Genomic DNA, 20,548 nt, shown 5'->3' with positions numbered 1-20,548 from the left:
CATCAAAATCAATGTTGTTTGGAGCAAGCTAGAGAGACTCTCTTCCGAGCAAAATAAACTATTAAAAAAGAAACTAAATTCTCAGGCCAAAAGAACCAATGACTGCCTTTGAGACTATCCAAGTGCAAGAAAACTGCACGTACCAGCTGAGAAGTCAATCAACTTCTCCTGGGGAAAGGCCCCTCTATTGAAAGGAAAGCAGGGGGTGGGAAAAAAAAAATAAAAATAAAGAAAGAGCAGCTCCTAGAAGTGAACTGCAATACCACGCTATGGAAGGCATTGCTTCCCTGGATAAAAGTCTCAAATGAAGCTATCCGACACAGACAGCCTCAGCACCGCCAGCCATTTCCAATCTCCTCACTGGCCACCAGACCAGAGAGAGACCCCACTCACCACACGCAATGCCTTCGGTGCAGCACAGTGCTTCTCTGCCCCAGCGCCGCTCCCCTGAGCCACGCTGTTATTGCTCGTGGCCATTAGCCAATTAGGTGGGTCAAGAATCACAGCAGACAGACGAGATCCATTCCTCCTGCAGCCAGCTCACAAAAAAGAATGCAATGATTCTTTCCCAGCATCGTAAGGCACTTCAATATTAATAATAAGTAAGTCGGTCACATCTCCTAGACAACACTATCAAATCCTTTCATGCAATATTTGAGACTCATTGGGCTCAAGAAGGAGAATTCCCAGGTTCAAAATGGAAAAGACTCACGGATTCCATCTTTGGAGGCAAGGGGTCCCAGAGGGCTGCGCTGCAGCAGGCAGCACACAACAGCTCCCAGCAAAGGATCCCTGAGAAGGAAGAGCAGCACATGCTGCAGCACCACAGACAAATGGACATTTCTTAGGTCAGCACTATGAGCGTTATTTTCTGCTGGACAAAGTATTAAGTTACTGTAGCAGCTAAGAACTATGAAGAACAATGGATATTTCTGGTCAAGAATAAGAACAATTTATTGAATAAAAAGGTACTGTTCTTCATTGCGACTTTCTCAAGCCATATAAGAACTTGCAGACAGCACTGCAGAAAGAAACAATGCTGGCTTAAAGATAAGCTAATAGCACTTTCTCTAGCATCCAGTTCCCCAATTCACTGTTCTTACTCATGCTGTTTATTTAAGCCACCAGCCTATGTACATTTATTAAAAGCAGTTCCATACGATCCATGACCAATAATGCAGTGCATAATCACAGTTACAGCATTCAGCCTTACTGATAAAATTTAACTATTAGCAGCACTCTACCTAATGGTGTTTATAAAATCTTCACGTTTAGGTGTTCTGAAACAAGGACTCTTCTTCCATCCATGAACTTCTGCACTGCTTAAACCGGTCTCACTGAGCTCATCTAGAGAGAAGAAAAAAAGAAAACATAATTATTACAATGTTTGCCATCTGCACCACATGACAGTCTTAAAAGAAACAGAACTAACACTGGAAACATTATTTCTGCTTTTGGTTAGAGACAGAACCCAGTAGCACAAAGGACAGTGCCACCAGTGCAGTGCTTTACTTAATGAATCATTCCGTACACAGAGCAAATCACTTCAGATTAGCTCTGAACAGGACTTCACATGGCTAAAAACTGCTGCAAGCCCAAGTGTATTCTGGCTTTGTGCAAGTCTCCTCCTGCATTCAGGTGTGCTTGCTGGGGTAGAGTGCTGGATTCGTTCTCCCCATCACAGACCCCTCTGCTTCTCCTCTTGGCTATGCTCTGCCAAGGCAAAACACAGACATGGGGAGAACGGGGAAACAGAATAATAACAAAGGAATCAAAGAATTATCTCTAACTGGGACAGACTTCCCTTACAACTTAGCATAAAGGACAGACCAACACAAGGGTCACTTCACCCACTGATCCAACACACATGTTAAATCCCACACACTCCATGTTATCACCACACCCCACTGGTGGATGTTGGTTCTGTGTTACCTAAGAGTTGCACCATAAATAAAGCCACACGGCATCCAAAGGTCTGGGGAATATGGAAACTCACTGGCATTTAAATAATAAATCAGTAATAGCGTGAATAATTTGCTTTTACTTGAAAACACAACAGTCTAATAAGTGAGATGTGTATGGGCAACAGCTTAAATCTGAGAATTTCCAGGAAATGCAAAGGGTTCCAGTCAGGCAAACAGAGGCACGGAGGTTATACACACAAAGACATGACGTGCCACAGGCTGAACGAGGAAACAAGCTGCAATTGCAGACTCCTTGCTCCTTTCCTGCTACCAAGTCTCCCCCATCATCTTCTCGGTCCATCTAAAGCTCCTCAGCCGTCCTGCAGCCTCTCAAATAACCACACGGGTTTCCTTGGTGTCAGTTCTACCAGAGACTCGAAAGCACAGAGGATATCAGCTGAAGTTTAATTGAAGCAAGAAATTAAATACTGAAATAAACTTAAGAAAAAGCAAAGAGCAAACAGAACAAAGCGCCTTGAAAGTGTCTTTTCCAACCCAGGCTGTACAGAGCTGTCTCCTTCCCAAGAGACATCTGTGCATCCTGGAGCACAGAGAAGCTGCGTTCGTCCCCAGCCAGGCAGCCAGCGCAGAGCAATTCCGGCACCGTTAATATCATAAAGAAGTTGTAGGCATCTTTTTATAATGACAGAGTATTCTTAATAAAAGCTTCAAGCAGGTTTTACAGCTGCATATTATCCAATGAAACCAGTAATAAACAGCACTGTAGCATTATTTAGTGCACCTCCAATACGCCAAGAGTCACAACCTCGGCGTTATTTATCGCGCGGGCTGCAGCGATAGCTCTCAGCTCTGCAGTAGCAGCCATAGCCACGCTGTCCCAGCACACCACCATCTGGATATTGATACTTTGTTATGGGATATGAAAGAAGAGCTTAGTTACCTAATGCAGCTTAATTGAAAACAGAAGACCTAAATACTACGCCATGCGTTATTCTGTACAAAATTAAACGTGAAGGGCATGAAAAGTTTCACGGATGCCAGCACAGAAATGTTTCAGAGGTAAACGCTGCATTCTTGATATGTGACAGAAATGCTGAGAAACACTGAAAAAGCTGTGCTTGTGGAAAGAAAAAGCTGTGAAATGCCTCCTTCAGGAGGAGCAGGAGATCAATCGGTCACGAGTTCGTTAGCACAGTGCAATTCCTGTTACCTGGATGCAGCCTGCCTCTGTGCTCTGAAACAATGACTTATATGAAGGGAGAGAAAAAGAAAAAAAAAAAAGAACAACAAAAAAAGATGATGATGATGATGCCAGTTCTGTGCAGCACACATTAATTTCATATGCAGAAAACAGCTTCAAGAATCATTTGCATCTGCATTATCCATACGAAGGAAGAGAAAGTAGAAAGGTTGTTCTCTGATTTCTGTTAACGTTCAAACTGTTACAAGGGATTCTCTGGTTGCAGGACTAGGAAGGCTGCCTCACCAGCTGTCACCAATACCAGAACTGCAAAAATACACTCCAGCAGAGGTAAAGGCACAAGCCAGCCCGGTAAAACACAGAGCCGTGTGAACACAGCGCTGCCATTAGGAGCCTGCTGCCTGCACACAGCTGTGCCTGGGACAGGTGCCGGCCCCACCGCAGCCCTGTGCTGGGAAGGGCACCCTGCAGGGAGCACAGCCACCCCTCACCTGCAGCTCCTTCGGCACTGAGAGGCAGCTGCCAGCAGAGGTGGCTGCTGGAAGGGAAAACTGGGTGGGTGAGACGTGAGACATAAAGGAGCAGATTTTTTTTTTTTTTTTTCACCCCTTCACTAGAGCCAGTCACATTTACCACATATGCCTAAAGAACTGTAAGCAAAGTTAACCTTAAAGACATATTTAGCTCAGTCCGTATCACACCAGCAAATTCAAGCAAATCACAACGTTTGAGTTCGTTACAGGAAGCTTTGAGGAAACAGAAACAGCAGCTCAGGTTTTCCCGTGGCACTGCTGGGATTGCTGGAGCTGTGTGTTCCGTACGGCCGCTTTGGGCTCACTGCGCTGCCAGCTGCACTCGTGCATGTTCTTATTGCACACACCAAACAGGTTTTTTGGTGCAATTAAGAAAAGATAAAAAGTGATCATCAGGCTTCTAGCAAAGAAACAAAAAGTGATTTTGCCTGCAAAGGTCTGCTGAAGAAAAGAAGGCAGAGGTCTGCCTGTGTTGTCCTGTACCTGACTGCCAGCACAATGAAACTGTGCCAGGTCTGAGTGGGAGCAGAGCACTAAAGGTAGAGTGCAGGGAGCAGAACTGCAGGGACACAGGGAGAGCCCCCCAAAAGCCACACCATGCTGAGAGCCGTGCAGGACTCACACTGCCTGCACAGCTCTGCACTTCCCAGCACCACACCTGGGGCAGCAGCTGCACGCACAGCACTGCTTGCAGTGCTCACTGCCAGAGCACTGTGTAGCTGGTTTCAGCTCCTGCTCACCGAGTTCTCTGTTGGTTTAACAGAACAACATGAGCCCCTCACAACTCTTTGCAGCCAATTAGTTTTAGTATTGTGAAGTTTGTTTCACAGTACTGTAAAGGTGAGAAAACTAAAACATTTTTTCTGTACAACTAAAAAATAATAAAATATATATATATACATACACACACACACACACACACACACACACACGTAAGTTTTGTTCTGCTGCTAATGCAAGTTGCTTGTACCTTTAAATGCATGACATAAAACACTCCTAGCTGTCAATTTCTCCTGCAGCCCAAAGTCTTCCAATGTGGCTCACAGGGGCAGCCTCGGACACAAGGGCTTTTCCCGGGGCCTCCAGGCAATTCGTTCCCAAACTACGGGGGAAACAGATCATCCAGCACGAGTCTGTAGGTGAGGAACTGTGCCACAGAAATACCAGAAAAGGGCTGAGAAATCACCTCCCTCGCCCTGCATATGGAAGAAGAAAAAAAAAAAACAGGCTGAAATGATCTCCTCGTGCATCTCCCTTCATAATTCATGCTGAAAGATGACGTTTTCTCCGGATCTTAATTAAGATAACGAAGCACACCTGTGCCGGCACCCTCTGCCAAGACGGCGTTACCATCAGCGTCTTTTAAGCGCATTTCAAAAACAAATAAATAAATACGCGCGCAAAGAAATAAATCAAAAATCGCGGCGCTTCTTCCTCGCTGCGTTTCGCATCCGAAACGGCCGCACCTGCCGGGGCCGCCACGCGAGCGTGCGGTGCCGCCGGCAGGGAAAGCCGCGCCCGGCTGCGTCCGCGCGTCCCGAAGGGAGCGGCGGAAAGCAAAGGCGCAGCTCCGGCACCGCGGCGCTTCGACCCCGCGCTCAGCGCCGCCCGGGACAGAAAGTTGGGCGGCCGAGGAACCACGACAACAAACAAACGGCCGGCAAACAACGCGGGCAGGGCGGGACGCGACGGCGCTCGGGGCGCGCAAATACAGCGGGAAAACAGAGGCGGCTCCCCGCAGCGAGCCACGCGGAGCGCGGGTGACGCCGCAGAACCGCCGCGAACGGAGCGCTCCGCTCCGCGTGTCCCCGCGCCGCGCGGCCTTACCGCCAACCGCGAGCCCCGCTCCCCTCGGCGCCGGGCGGGGCGGCAGCCGGCACGGAGGCCCCGGGGCGGAGGTCCCGCGCAGCCGCCTCGCCGGCAGAGGGCGCCCCCCGAGCGCCGGGGCAGCGGGGCCGCGGGCAGCGGAGGCGCCGCCGCGTGCCGCTCCGCTCCTCACCTGCGGCGGGCAGGAGCCGCCCGTCCCGTCCGGCAGCGCCTCCGCGCGCCGCCCTGTCAGCGCCGAGCTCCCGCGTGCCGCCGGCGCCCCGCCACTCCCCCGCCTCGTTCTACCCCCCGCGGAGCGACGGCTCCGCCAGCCAACGGGAGGAGGAGAGGGACGGACGGCCGTGAGGAGACGGCCAATCGGATGGCGGGAGGGGCGGGGGCGGGCCCGGCGGCAGCGGGGCCCGCCGGGAAGTGTAGTGCCGTCCGGGGCCGCCCCGCTCGCAGCGGCGCCCGGTGCCGCCGGCCGATCCCTGCGACCGGGGTTCGAAGCCCGAACCCGGCGCGGGCCCCAACCGGGAAGGAGCTGCCGTTCGACTGCGGGGAGGTGGCCGGAGCCCCTGACCCGGCCCACCCTTGTCAAACACCGCCCCGAGCCGGCAGCGGGGCCCGGGGGCCTCGGGCCGAGCACCGAAGTAACGAGTTTCCCCCGGCCGGGGGCCGGGAGAGCAACCAGCGGGGGTAACCCGGGCCGTTCCCGGCGGGAAACAGACCCGGGCGATCGGAGAGGATCGCAGCCGCCGATCGGCGGGCAGTCGGCGCTGTTCGCGCGGCCCGATCCGCCCCGATTCCCCCGATTCCCGAGGGCTGCGCGTGTCCGTCCCCCCCAGCTCCGCCCGGTCCCAGCCCGGCCCGGCGGCACCCGACGGCGCGGCTCCGCGGTCGGAGCGCCGGGTGTACGGCGCCGCACGGCCGTCCCACCTTCGGCGGAGGGAGGAGCGGGAGGGGAGGGAGCCGGGCGCGCGATACATCTACTGCCGATCCGCTCCGCTCGTACCGCGCCCGCCCCGCCGCTCGGCACACGCCGAAAGTTGCGGCCGCGCCCGCACGGCCCCGCGCTGCCCGCGAGCTCGCGCTCGGCGCGGGGAGGGCGGGAGCGCGGAGCCCCGGCGCTGGTTGGGCCCCGCCGCGGGCCCGGGCCCGGCCCGGCCTCCTGACAACACCCCGCGAAGGAGGAGCCTCGCCGGGCCGCGCAGAAGGCGTCAGGAGCTGCGATTTCCAACTTAGCATCTTGGCAGGACCCTGCGGAAAGCGAGAGCGAGGAGGAAGGGGGAGGGAAGAAAAAAAAAAAAGAAAAAAAGGACCCCCCCTTCTTCCCCCCCCCCCCCTCGGTGCGAGGGGCAGAGACAGAGAGGGGAGCGCAGCAGAGAGCGGGGGCAGAGCGAGCGGGAAGCGGTGCCCGGCGCGGGGCGCGGAGCGGTGCCGCTGCCCGGCTGGCGAGGGCGGCCAGCCCCGGCCCCAGCCCCGGCCCCAGCCCAGCGCGGCGGCTCCCCCGGGCCCGCGGGTGTATGTGTGCGCGGGGCCATGTCGTATCCTCAGGGCTACTTGTACCAGCCGTCTGCCTCCTTGGCTCTCTACTCGTGCCCGGCGTACAGCACCAGCGTGATTTCCGGACCCAGGACCGATGAACTTGGGAGATCTTCTTCGGGCTCCGCTTTTTCCCCTTATGCCGGATCTACCGCCTTCACCGCCCCGTCCCCGGGTTACAACTCGCACCTCCAGTACGGCACGGACCCGGCCGCCGCCGCCGCCGCCGCCTTCACTTCCTACGTGGTAAGAGCAGCCCCGGGCAGCGGCACCGCGCCGGGCACGGCACCCCCTCCCACGGCCCCGCTTTTTGTTCCCGTTCGATTTCGGGGCTCGCGGGGACAAAAGGCGGCGCGGCCCCCGGCCCCGGCGCGCTCCTCCCGCACCGCGCAGCGCTGCGGACACGGCCCGGGGAGAGCGGCCGGGGCCGGGCCGGGCCGGGCGGCATCGCGCGGGGCAGCGGCAGCGCCGGAGGGACCGCTCCCGTTTCCCCAACGAGAGAAAAAATTATCTATTTTTGATTATATAGAAGAACAGACTGAGCGTCTGAAATCCGCAAGCGTTTTCTTGTTGCGGTGTAAAGGGGAACGAATAGACAGCGGGCGGCGGTGGGAGAAGTGCGGCCGGTGAGCCCGGCAACTTTCCCCGCTAATTGAGCTCCGATGGGCCCCGAGGCGCTCCGCCGCCGCACCCGAAATAAAGCCGGGGGTCGTGCTCGGCTCCTCCGCTCCGTTCGCGCTCCAGGCGGAGTTTCCTTGAGTTATTTCCCTTTTTCTCGTTTATTTTTCATTTTTATTTTCCCGGCCTCTTTTCTTTCGTCCTCCCGTTTGCTCTTTCCTTTTCCCTTTATTCCCGGCCCGGCAGGTTGTCCGCCGCAGCGGCAGCCCTGGGGAAACTGGGGGCAGCGGGGAGGCACTGAGAATGCAGCGGGGAAGGAAAGCAGCGGGAAGGCAGCGCCGCGCTCCCGACCGCGGGGCAGAGGAGCGGGGTTCCCTCGGGGCCGGAGCCTTCCGGCCGTTCCCGGCCCCCCCCCCCCGCCCCCCGGGCCGGAGCGGCGCTGCGGGGCGCTGCGGGGCGCGGGCAGGCCCGGCTGCCCTTGCCGTGTCATTGCCGCCCGCCGCCGCCTCGCTCCGCGCTCACGGCCGCTCCGCGCTCTCTCCGCAGGGCTCTCCTTACGAGCACCCCCCGGCCATGGCGGGCTCCCTGGGCTACCACCCGTACGCGGCGCCTCTCGGCTCCTACCCCTACGGGGATCCCGCGTACCGCAAGAACGCGACGCGGGACGCCACGGCCACGCTCAAGGCCTGGCTCAACGAGCACCGCAAGAACCCGTACCCCACCAAGGGCGAGAAGATCATGCTGGCCATCATCACCAAGATGACCCTCACCCAGGTCTCCACCTGGTTCGCCAACGCGCGGCGGCGGCTCAAGAAGGAGAACAAGATGACCTGGACCCCGCGGAACCGCAGCGAGGACGAGGAGGAGGAGGAGAACATCGACCTGGAAAAGAACGACGAGGACGAGCCGCAGAAGCCGGAGGAAAAGGGGGATCCCGGCTCTCCGGACGCAGGTAGACGGCGGGCCGTGGTCGGGGGGGGGGGGTACGCGCCCTCGGGGCTGTCCGGTGCGCCCGGCGGGGGGAGCGGGCGGCGCCGCGCGGGCTTTGGGGACGGCTGCGGGGCCCTCGGGCCGCCCGCCGAGCCGCCCCCCCACCCCCGTCCTTTCCCCCGCAGGAACGGCGGAACCCAGGGCCGCGCCGGGATGCGAGCGCCTGCAGGAGCCCCCAAGTCCGCGGGAGACCGAGGCCGGCCTCAGCGACTCGGATTGCAAGGAGCCGCCGGAGGAGCGGCTCGACGGGCCGCCCGCGCCGCCCAAAGCGCCCGGCGCTTCCCCGCTGGGGCCGTGCCCGGGGGGCCGCGGTCCGGGCCCCGAGGAGCCACCGCCGTTCCGGCCGCCCTCCGCCGCCGCGGGGCCGCCGCACGTCGCCGAGCCGCACCCGCTGCCGCCCGCCGCCGCCTCCGTCATCCACTCGCCGCAGCAGGCGGCCCTCGCCAAGCCCAAGCTGTGGTCGCTGGCCGAGATCGCCACCTCGGCGGACAGGGCGAGGGAGGCGGGCGGCGAAACGGCGGCCCCCGGCCCCGCCGTGCTGGGAGGCGGCGGCCCCCCGCGCCCCTCTCCGCCGCGGCCCCGCTCGCCGCCCGCGCAGTGCCCCTTCCCCAACGGGGCGGTCCTGCCGCGGCCGCTCTACTACACGGCGCCCTTCTACCCCGGCTACACGAACTACGGCTCCTTCGGGGCCCTGCACGGGCACCCCGCCGGCGGGCCCGCCGCGCCCGGCGCCGCCTTCAATGGATTAAACCAGACTGTGCTGAGCCGGGCCGAGGGGCTGGGGAAGGAGCCCAAGGCGGCCAGGAGCCAGCCCCAGGCGGAGCTCGGCAAGGACTCGCCTTACGAACTGAAGAAAGGTATGTCCAGCATTTAATGTCGGCTTCCCTCCTTCCCCCGCTGGGACTGTGCTTCGGTTCTTTTTCTTTTTCTTTTTTCTTTTTTTTTTTTTTTAATTTATTGAAAGAAATAAGAAATGCCGCGGCAGTTATTTTTCCACTACCAAAAGAAAGGCAAAAACGAAACAAACGGCGCCGAGCGGTTCCCCCCCCGCGCCCGCAGCGCTCCCCGCGGCCCCCACGGACGTTTGTACGGACCCCTCTGTATATTTAATGTAGCTTTTGTATTTAAATTGATAATACGGTATCTTTGAAGTAAATTATGAAATCGAGACACCTGTACAGGCATTAATGTTGTTTTCGTAATATAAATATATACATTTCTGTGTCTTTTTCCGAATTGTTTCATAGTTTTAAAAATATATATATACAAGTTTAATTTAATTTTTTATGGCTAGTGGTTTTTTTTTCCCCCTTGGGCGTGCGCTAAACTATAACGAGAAAAAAAAAAAAAGGGCAAAGAGGAACGGGTCCCGCTTCTGGGATCCAGCGCTCGTTGGGAAATGAGCGGGCAGCACAACGCAGCCCCGCTCCGGCAGCCGCAGCCCCGCTCTCTTCCCGCAGCGGGCGCGGGGCCGATCCCGCACGTAACCTCATTACCCGCAATCAGTGCCGCGTTTCACGCGAAGCGATCCGCTGCTCAACTTCGCTAATGAGTTCGATTTTCTGCCAGATTTCCCCTCGCTGGCGGTGCCCGGGGCCGCGGCCGCGGGGGCAGCGCTCGGGGCCCCCTCCCAGGCCCGCGGTGCTTGCGGGCGGCGGCAGGTAGGGGTCACACTCGGCCCGGCTTTGGCGCCCGCCCGCCGCCGCGGGAGCTCCGCGCCGCCGCCCGCCGTCCCGGAGCGCTCCGAGCCCCGCAGTGCGCCGGGGGCCGAGGCGGGGGGCGGCGCCCGGTGCCCGCGGGAGCCAAGCGACCCGGTCCGGCGGAACGCAGCGTCGAGAGGGGGGCGGCCGGGGGCCGGGCAGGGCTCTGCTTTGCGCCGGCCGGCCGGAGCGGGGGGTGTCGGGCGGAGGCGGGCACGGGGAGAACGTTCCCAGCGGCGGGCAGCCCGCTTCGTTCTGTTCACGTGGGGTTCGGTTCGGGTTCGTTTGTTTGTTGTTTTTTTTTCTTTCTTTCTTTCTTGTTTTTATTTTTTTTCTGATCCGGATAATTATTCCGTGAGCCCTTCAACTTTGTCGGAGCCGTTCGGTGGCCGGAACGGGTTTATTCACGCGTGCGTGTGTGCTACGGGGGTTTAAAAGGTCCTTCGTGTGTCACGTCTGAACACCTGGGTACCCGAGCGGTGCGTGCAGTCTCGTTTGAAATCAAAATTGTTCCGACCTGAATGTGCGAAGACTCGAATTTTCCAGGGACAACAATACGTTCTTTTGTCCCTTTATAAATTATACAAGAATTTTTACCGCCCGCTCCGACCCGCGCTCGGGTCCAGCACTCACAGCGCGGAGCTCCGGCCGCGTTCCGCGCAGGAGGAGCCCAGCGGCCGCGTGTGCCGCGGAGATGGGGCTGTGCGGGGCGGCCCGGGCTGGAACTTCCCATGGCGGGGGCCGGCAGTGCGGAACCAACAGGTTCCCAACGGGTCCGGCCGAACGGGGTTTCGTTTTTCAGCGAGCGGGGACGGATTTGGTTTAATGCCGCTCTACCTTTTCCCAGCTCACCTCCCTATCTCTGAAAAAGCCGCTCTGCACGGCAGCTCCGGAGCCCCGCTCGTTCGGTAGCCCCGTTCCCTATCACCGGGGCTGCTTTCGGCGGGTCTGTCTGCAGTATCAGTACGATTTTCGTTTGATATATAAATTCCGCCGGGAATTTCCCGTTTCCCTCAGGCCGCGGCCCGTCGCCCATTTAAACCATAACCATTCCTGCGGCCCCACCGCTGTTCCCCCCCAGTTTTTCCTTTTCCCCGTCCCTCTGCAGCGGGGGGGGCCCGGCGCTGCCGTTCCTGCTTTCTCCTTTCTAACAGCAAGGGGAGGGAAGGGGGCAGCCCGCCCTTTCTGCTGTGCTATGTCAATTTGTTGTTCGAAAACAAACCAAAACATTTTGAGGACACTTAAAATACAACTAACGGGAGCCAGTGCGGGTTCCCGGGAGTAACGTCCGCCGGGCCCTGAGCGGAGCCGGGCCGGCAGCATTAGCAGCAGTAACAGCAGCAGCAGGTGCCCGGCCCGGGCCGCAGGTGGCGGCGACGCAGCCCCCGAGGGCCGCCCGCTCCCGCCGGGCTCCCGACATCTCCGCGTGGGGCCGCGGAGCCGCTCTGCCTCGGTCGGGGCCCCTCAGGGAACGAGCGGAGCTTCCGCCTGCGGCCGCTCCGGGAGCCTCAGGCACTGGAGTAGGGGCTGCCCCGGGGGAGCCCCGCAGGTGCCCCGGGCTGAGGGACCGGGGCCGGCCGGGGGTAGCGGGCCCCCCCCTTGTCCCTGAGCAATTTCTCAATGGCGCACGGCGACGAGGCGGGGAGCCCGGCGCAGCCCCGCTGCTTCCTCTTTCACGCTTAAAACCAAAACAAATCCGAATTCAGACGCCCGCACCTCAGGCCGTGTTCGCAGCCCCCCTCTCCCCGGTTGCGGCCTTTCCCGTTTATCTGCCCCACGGGCGTCCCCTCGGGCCGGAGAGAGGATCTCACGGCGGCCGCGAAGTGCCCAGGCAGGCCCGGAGCCGCGGCACGAGGGCAGGGACAGCGGTGTTGCGGGGGGCGGCCGAGGGAAAGAGCGATGGAGTGCGGTGCGGAGCCGCCCGAGCCCGGGTTTGGCCGCGGGCAGAGCCCGGTGCGGGGCCCGAGCCCTGGGAGCTCCCCCGTGCCCGCACGGTTAGCAGCGGGGGCACCGCGGCCGGCCGGGAACGAGTGCCCCAGAACCTGCTGCCTTCCAACCGAGCGCTACGGTAATAATTCGCCGTCCCCCCGCCGGTTCCTTTAAGATCTGCCACAAACACATCAATGGCCCCGAAGAAGGAGCTTTGGCGGAGAACAAGTGGCAGTTCTGAATTTACCTTTTGTGTGCGCCTCAGATGCAATCTTAAGGCATTTTTTCCCCTCTCTTCCACAGAAAAAGAGCGTTAATCTGCCCCATGTCGGGGCCCGAGGATCGGAGCGGAGGAGACATTCACTGCAAGCACGTAGGGGAATAAGGGTCTCGCTTTATTGAATCATCAAATCCCAGGAACGAAGCTCTTAATTAATTATGGGTGCTAAAAATTCAGGCCAGCTGCTTCTTTTTACTCGGCTCTGACAGAGAAAGACAAAGTCTGCAGCGAGCTCCTCCGAGGCGCTCCGCATAAATCAGCGCTCCCGGCCCGCGGGGACAGATGGCGCCTCGGCCCCGCGCCGTCCGCATTCCTCCACCGCACCGCGGCGGTGCGGGAGCGCCGGCCCGGCCCGACCCTGTCCGACGGCGCGGCCGCGGGAGCGGCTCCCGTTCGCCGCCGGAAGGAGCGGCAGAACCCCGCGGTGCCCGCGGCCGGCGCTGCCCGGAGCCCTACGAACCGGCGGGTTCGGGCCCCCGACCGACGGGTTCCGCGCCGCGTTACCGGGCGGCCGCCGGCGGTGCGGGGCCGCAGCTCGTAGCCCGGAGCTGCGCTGCCCCGGCCGGGCGCCGCGTCCCGCCCCTGCGGGGGTCCGGCCCCGCACCTCTCCTTGCCGCCGCCATCGGCTTTTATTTGCTTAAAGCAAACCACGGCCCTCTCCTCGCTCACGCCTGATGGATGCAAATGTAAATGTGCACTTATTTAATTGGATCGGGTCCCAAGATAAAAGAGATAAACGGCTCCCGGTTTGCCAAGTTATTTTCAGAGGCACGCGGTGCCGTGCGGAGGGAAAGTTAATGAAGAGGAGCGGCCGCCCCGCGTCGAAAAGGCTTTCTCCGGCCGCGGGGGGCCCTCGGGCCCGGCCTCACCCTGCGGAGCGCCGCTCCCCCCGCCCCGTCCGACCCCCGCGTGCGGGAGCACCGCAGACGGTATTGATACCAACATCGGGTTTGTCGCTAAAGGCCTTCCAAAACAAATTCTCCGGCTGAATGCCAACGCGTGCGTGTCGGCCGGTGACAGCTGATTAGTGAAATGATTTACGGCCAAGTTAAAAAAAATTGATACTGTCAAAGGCTGCAATTTGAAAAAAAAAAAAAAAAAAGAGAGAGAGAGAAGGCAGCTCAGCCTGCAGGGCTTCCACTGCAGCGCCGGCCCACCCCACACCACGAGCACCTGCAGCCCTCTGGGCCCGGTGGGCTGCACTGCACGGAGCACAGCCCGGCCCTGTCCCCTCACTGCCTGCCCACGGCATCACCTGCAGCCCCGCACTGCGGCCTTAGGCCACCTTTTTGTTTCGAGACTTTTTTCTGCTCATTAATTGATTAAAAAATCCCCCCTTCCCTCATTTCTCTGCAGCTCTTCTTCATAAAGAAAGCTTTTGCTCCGCAATAAAGTGAGAGACTTTGATCCCAGATCATCCTCTTAGGCCTTCCAGCTGAAATCAGCGGAGAAACTATGTGGAGTTATTGTTCGCACTTGCTGCACTTCTGATTCAGAAAGGGCTGATTTATTAGCTTGTCAAGGGAAGCATTGTTCAGGAAGGCAATCAAAAAGCACTTACCTAGCTAAACTAAAATTACTGCCTTTTCAGTGGCTAATTTGTATAACTCCCATGGAGGAACTTGGGAAGTGTTTGATGAGGCATAAAATGATGATTAATGAATTTATTGGCCTGCTGCTCATCAAATAGGAGTAGTATATCTTTCCTCTATTGGGCGTTGGGGCTAATGCTACGTGGCTGTGTAAAGCAAGTCCAATATGATCTCCTTTTTAGCCCCCTTTTAACCCCCGTGACCTGAAGAATATCTCCGTGTAACAGAGGCAACATCAGGGGAGCTCAGAGACAAAGAGCCCGTTTGATACGACGGAAAATGAGAAACGCGAGGGAAGTCGCTGCGGGGACAGATCCGCTCAGTTTTCGGTTTTCAATCACTTTGACTACTGAAGTGGGAAGAATGCAGAAACTAGATAAGGTGCGAGAAGAGAAAAGAAAATGACAAACCAATTTTAACTTTCAGAAAGGAGGCAGCCAACAACTTCGCTGCTCCCGAGGCGGAGCAGGAGTGTGGGCAGTGCTGTGGCTCTGAGCCATCGTGCCCAGCCCAGCTCATGTCGGGCACGGCGCGGCTGTCCTGAGCCTGCAAATGTCCTTGCTCCTCTGCTGGAACAGCTTGGGTCCTCCTGTGAGCAGTGGTTAATGCTTGAGTCGCTATTCTGGGGCTGGGGCTTGGAGAGAAACGACTTCCTTTCCCCCTTTAAAAGCCCGTTCTAAATCACGTGTGACGCAGTGCCCACCTTACACATGGGACCGACACGATGCCTTATGCACTGCACATTGCTGCTTTGAGCAGGGTAAGACCCCCCGAAGATCAAAAACATTGCAGACATTCTCAAAATCTTGTTAAAATGCATCTGCCTGAGATTTGGAGCCAGAGATCTTCCTGGGACGGAACCAATTTAGCTCTCAGCTTCCACGGACCCCTCCCTTGCTGCTCTGACACAAGAGCTGGGCCTGGGGGGCTGCAGCTTCTGATCTCCCAGCGAAGGTGTGTGTGTCTCGGCCGGACCTGCTGCCAAGGAGGCAGCTTCTCCCATTCAGTCCCAGAACTAGGAGAAAATCTCTCATCTACTTCAAGAACACATATTCTCTGTGAAAAGCAAATCTGACTAGGTAACACTGTCATTTCAAATGCTCTTGCTTGCAAAACGTAAGGTAGATAACGAATCAGAATGGTTAATTTTCCAGATCTGTTAAGAAGTTGTCAGAGGAGGAAATTCCTGACCAATCTTTCCGTTGCAGAGGCTGTGCGAACAAATCACAAAACTGCCCTGAACCTACGTGTTGCCTTCTCTGACTACAGGAATGCAGCACCCACCTCAGGTCCAGAAGATGAGAAAATATTTATTTGAATGTTAGCAAATGGGTATTTGTCCGAGACCCTTCTGGGCAAAATGATCCCCTGGAAAACAATGTTTATAAACATCCCCAAGCAAACAGCCCTCTCCTGACACCAGCCTACCACCAAGGCACTGCTCAGCAAGTTTTATCTGCAAGTCCTTGACCTGTGACTGCTTTTACAAAGGCTCTCTGTTCATTAGCAATTTCAGGTCACTTTGAGTACTTGTGTCATGAGTGCATAGCACAGCTGTAAAATACACGTATTAAGTACCAGCTGCATTAATACAGGGGCTTATTTTCCTCCACTTGGCTCCCAAAAGCAACATGATCTTACACGTCGATGAAAAAAGACGTAGTTATATTTGCATAATTACAGCAATATTGTAGGTCGTTAGTGCAACGGACCTGAGAGGCTGATTTATGATTAAATATGTATGGCTAAAAGTTGCCATGCTGGGTAGTGTGTGTAGCATTAGACAATGACAGTTTTGGGGCATAATTGCTTTAATGTGGGCAATTAAGACTAAGTGCATGTGATTTTAGTGTCTGCCCTACATTCCTCTGAATGATTACAATGATCAATACACATGATTTGTAAGTCGCTTCCTATTGATCGAATGGTAAAATGTTTGACCTTCCTTTGAGGAAGTAATTTGCTAAATTATGACACCACGTAAAGTCTTTCTTGGTTCAGAGGTGAGGGGTAATGGTGCTCAGAATTAAAAAAAAAAGAAAAGAAAAAAAAGGGAAAGAAGGAGAAAAGAAACTTTGCTCCCCTTCCCCTGAAGGTCCCTGCAGTGTCCCTGCCCACTTGCTGACTTCACCTGTGCAGGGAGGAGCCTGGCACATCCCTCCTGGAAATTAACAGGGGGAGAAGACCGGACTGCATACTCAGTCCATCTCTGCAAGAAACTCTCCTGAATGAACTTGATCTGTTTACACCTCGATGCCAAACCACCAGGAAGCTCTGACCACAAGGTCTCTGCTGTTTGCGAGCTGCTGGGGAGAAACGCGCAGCAGCAAAGCTGGGGAAGCACCTTGCGAGAGCTGGGACACGTGGCAGGGCTGCCTGCCAGCCTTCGCCTTGCTGTGCACATGGAGCAGAATAGCCCTCGTGTATCACATCAGCAGGTATGAAAAGGAAAACAACAAAGAGCCCATGAAGCCGTGTTAGCTGGCGAGCAGCGACTTTGTTCTGGTGAGACGCTTCCGCCTGGGAGGAGTGCCTGAGCGGGCAGGTAGCAAGGAGATGAAACCGAGGAGGTGCAGTGTGATGGGATGGAGGTGCAGTGCTTACAGGGGGGCTCTGGCCAGGCCCTCGGTGCCCCAACCCACCAGCAGCTTGCACTGCTGCACGCATCTGCAGCGGCTCCCACTCACTGCTGGCACATCAGCACGCAGCAGGGGAAAGGAGTTCTGTCCCTGATGGCTGAGCCAGGCAGAGCTCATTCTCTGCCACCAAAGCCCTGCTGCTGGGAGCACGGGGCTGAGAGCTGGGTGGACAAATGTTCATGTGCTGGCACTGCCTTGCATAGGGAGCCATCAGGAGAAGGTCAGCTAAGTCACCTCACCTCCCTGGCAAATCTGAACATCATCTGTGTTAGTAGCACAGTTCTCACCAAATTTCTTCTTTTCTTAACATACTGTGCAGTACAAGTCCTGACCTTGAACTGGGAATCGAGCTGTTGGATATCCTTTGCTTAAGCTCTCCAGCTGCTGGGATCTGATGGCAAGCTTTTCAATTCCAAAGATAAGAGCTGCTGCCACTATTTTCTCTGAATCTTCATCCAGGAGAACACATCCCCAGGTCCTGCTCAGCCCAGCTCCCAGGCTCTATGAACACCCTGTGTTCTCCTGGGACCTGCACACAGGCTGCCTGAGCCAGGGAGCACTGAGCTGGCCCCTGAAAGGCATGCAGCCACCTCCGGTGGCAGCTGAGAGCCCCAGTGCATCTGGCTGTGACCATGGGCCTTTGAGAGCCCCACAGTGGGCAGAAGCTGGAGACAAGGGAATTACTGCAGTGCTCCTCTGATAGCAGGAACACCCAAGGCAGGGCAATGAACAACAGCCCTAAGCACTGTGACAGCCAATGGCAAGGAAAGGCGCACTGCAGCATGAACCAGCCCACCCTAAAACCAGTGCCTAAACCAGGGCTGAGGACAGACACACTAGAAGTGCTCTGCTTACTATGGGGAGAGCCTGCAGGGACTACAGCAGGTGTCTGCAGTGCGGGCATCTGGAGCCAGGGGAGATGGTTTCACTGAGGCAGATGGCCTCTCCCTGCTAGGTGCCTGCCTTTAGAATTACCATCATAATCTCAGCAATCCCAAACAAAGAACAGAGCCACCCACTGTAAAATATATATATTGAATGAATTCTTTTTACTGATTCGAGAAGCAGTGTTAAGGAGCATTTAGAAATAAACGTTTGTCAAAACCTGAATAGCCCAAGTATCTCACGAACACTTCCATTGGCTTTCTACTGAAATATTTATGGAATAAGACAAAACTCCACGACCCTCACTCAGGAATGCCTGTAACCACTTCCCTAGCTTTAAAGAAGGAGCCACAGAAGTTGAGGAGACTTCAACACACAGTTAAAGCACACTGTGGAATCAGGACAGGTAGGGCTGCACAAGGGAGAATCCAGCCCACAGATGTAATGGTGACATAAGACACAAAATTGCATCAAGTATTTGACGAATCTCATGGCTACATGAAAACTAGCATTTGCAAAACTAAGTTCCTGGTTATGCTGAGGACCAGAAAAAACAAAATAGGATAAGGTGTCAATATAGGAACAGGAAAAGAGAAACTTCGCATGCAAAACTGGTAGAGCATTTGTGTGATTTTGCAAGTTCAAAATGTAACAGACACATTTCTTTGTTGCTGTTAGTTTTGTTTTGCCTTGTTATTAACTGCATCACTTTGATGAATATTTTTAAAAATAAAATAATGGTTATCACTCAGGCTGCTTTGAAGTATTTCTGAGTGGAGTGACTGGTAGCATTTATTGATTTCATAGTGTGACACTAAAAGTTTTGATATGGGATTTAAAAAAATGATATTTGAAGTTAAAAGAAGACATCTTGATTAAAGCCAGAACAAATTGTTTGGCTGAGATTCAAGCTCTGGTTCACATCCCTTTCCAAGCCTGTCGATTCACTTGCTCACTAGGAAAGGCCCATATGCTTTCAATGGACAAGTTAAAAATTCATGCAGGAAACTGCTTCAAAGTTGGGAACCAACGGAACAGCTAAATGCATAAGGGAAAAATACATTCATAGATGTTGGATATCGGAATGAGGTAGAAAGGTCTGTGCTTAAGGGGGTTCAACTGTGAGCCACAGACAGCGTGACCTTGAAGCCCATCCCAGCCTTCTGTGCATCCACTCCTGTATCAGACTACTGATAGCAAGGTTCCCATCACCTCCTGCACAGGGAGCTGGGAAGATGAGCAGCAGCTCCACGATGCTCTAAGCCGTATGGCTAGAGAGATGAGCTGGGGGCTACCAGCTGAAATCTCAAACAGGCTGCAATGAATGCTGCTGAGCTGGTGGGTTGAACACTCCCTGCCTGCAGCTTTTGGGCAGCTGGCTCCAAAGGTGCTTCGGAGACTCCACCACACAAAAAACTGAGGTCCTGTTGACAGTTCCTACCGAAAGGCTTGACAACAGCCTTCCTGGCTTCTCAAGGTGGATAGAGAAAAGGACAAATCCATATCTGAGGGCTGCTCAGTACTTCAAGATCCAGCAAAGCCCCACGCTTTTCCTTTCCAGTCTGGTAAACAAAGACAGCGTACCACCTGGCATGAAGAAACAGGAGCAGGAGTTGTTCATGATACTGCTGAATCTTCACAGGGATATTCTGTCCCAGCCACAGCAACTGGATTCCTCAAGTTCAGCTTGAAGAACCCACTGCTGAAATAACTGGCCTGAAGCACCTGCTCCCCAGGCAGTCCAAGAGAAGAGCATCACCACTTCTCTCCAGCTTCTTCTGTCTGTGCTGTGTCACTGGGGATGAGACTGACTTTTAAAGGAAATGCTCACTAGGGCCACTTGGGAGGGTTGTGAAGAAGAAATACCTTGTCAGTTTTGCAATGGAAAATGTAATAACGCACCAGCAGGCTATTGACTGAGTTGTTAAACTCAGGGGGAAAAAAACCTGTTAGGTGAGCTGGTTAATATCAAGGCTCACCACTCACTTCTGCATACTACAGACCATGTCAAAAGCTTTCCAGTAATCAGTAGAGCTTAAGAAAAGTCTCTGATTAACTTTTCTTTCATCTTTCTCTTTTCCATCTGGTGTTAAAGATCAAACCTTCAGTTCCTCTCCTCTTTTAAGCCTTGCCTGTTTGACAGCAAACTTCTCATCCATCTTAAATCTAGTGTGGGCTAGAATGTCTTTCAGCAGTGGCTAGAGGGTAGACATATTATCAGATACTAACCATATTGCTCCTTCCCTTTTCCTTTAGCTCTGTATTTGTTATTATAGGATATAGCTGGGTTTTCCGACTCTTTGGCTTCTATCCCCCCACTGCTGGATAGTGCTGTGCTGATAATGCTTTGCAAATCGCTGCAGCATCCCAGCTTTGGAATGCACTCCCTGCGCTTTGCATAGCTCCTTCCAACTGCACCAGCTGCCCAGGATGCCTGTCCCCTGGGACTTGCAGCATCTGTGCTCCTCAAGGTACTGTGACATGGGGATGACAGTGATTTTGACAATGCCAGGGCTGTAAAGCTTCACACTGCACTATGCCTGCAGGGTAAAGGCAGTGCCCTCCCTTCAGCAGAAGCTGAGGTAGGACTGAGGCTCAGCCACCCTTTAGAAATCCATCTTAGTGGGACATGGAGGAGAACAGCTGGAACCAGTGGGATCAGCGTAGACCTGGCCCCGATCCTCCTCTCGTGGCATTCTTACAGCTAGTCCTTAGCAGCAAAACAAGACAGCTGTAATTATTTGCTACGTAGCTTACACAATACAAGGAGGTAGCATCTCACCATCACACTGGGGCCACTGAGGGCCCCAAAGACAGAGAGCATTTGGATAATGGTAAATGGGAGAAGATCAATATAATTACATTTCTAATTATCTCAACATAAATTCTGCCTCGCTGTTCTGAG

General features: G+C 55.6%; 1 protein-coding gene and 1 long non-coding RNA gene across 18 annotated transcripts in view; one reads left to right on the top strand and one right to left on the bottom strand.

Moving 5' to 3' along the window:
- Nucleotides 1–20,548, bottom strand: part of LOC116243587 (uncharacterized) — a 519,295-nt gene that overhangs the window by 12,259 nt on the left and 486,488 nt on the right. For 10 of the 17 annotated variants that reach the window (XR_016470864.1, XR_016470861.1, XR_016470865.1 and 7 more), the window contains 3 exons: nucleotides 4,630–4,855; nucleotides 1,245–1,347; nucleotides 394–792 (listed from right to left, as the gene is read on the bottom strand). This is a non-coding gene — a long non-coding RNA (uncharacterized LOC116243587). Of the gene's footprint in view, nucleotides 1–393; nucleotides 793–1,244; nucleotides 1,348–4,629; nucleotides 4,856–5,658; nucleotides 5,738–20,548 lie in introns of those variants that run through there. The other 7 variants (XR_016470854.1, XR_016470855.1, XR_016470870.1 and 4 more) reach the window with 7 other exon arrangements.
- On the top strand, nucleotides 6,722–9,846 carry IRX5 (iroquois homeobox 5). The gene is made up of 3 exons (XM_031614886.2): nucleotides 6,722–7,256; nucleotides 8,175–8,580; nucleotides 8,744–9,846. The coding sequence occupies exons 1-3, from the start codon at nucleotides 7,008–7,010 to the stop codon at nucleotides 9,490–9,492; spliced, it is 1,404 nt and encodes a 467-aa protein (XP_031470746.2). The 5' UTR covers nucleotides 6,722–7,007; the 3' UTR covers nucleotides 9,493–9,846.

The sequence above is a fragment of the Phasianus colchicus genome, chromosome 13 (genome assembly GCF_987193195.1).
Source record: "Phasianus colchicus chromosome 13, bPhaCol1.hap1.1, whole genome shotgun sequence".
NCBI classification, from domain to species: domain Eukaryota; kingdom Metazoa; phylum Chordata; class Aves; order Galliformes; family Phasianidae; genus Phasianus; species Phasianus colchicus.
Note: the sequence above shows the minus strand (reverse complement) of the source record. Positions and strands in the feature narration are given on the sequence as shown.

Bases quoted from the DNA above. Each gene is read 5' to 3' on its own strand.
- IRX5 (XM_031614886.2), top strand. From the start codon at position 7,008: ATGTCGTATCCTCAGGGCTACTTGTACCAGCCGTCTGCCTCCTTGGCT. The intron at 7,257-8,174 runs GTAAGAGCAGCC...CTCTCTCCGCAG, and splicing joins CCGCCTTCACTTCCTACGTG to GGCTCTCCTTACGAGCACCC. The intron at 8,581-8,743 runs GTAGACGGCGGG...TTTCCCCCGCAG, and splicing joins TCCCGGCTCTCCGGACGCAG to GAACGGCGGAACCCAGGGCC.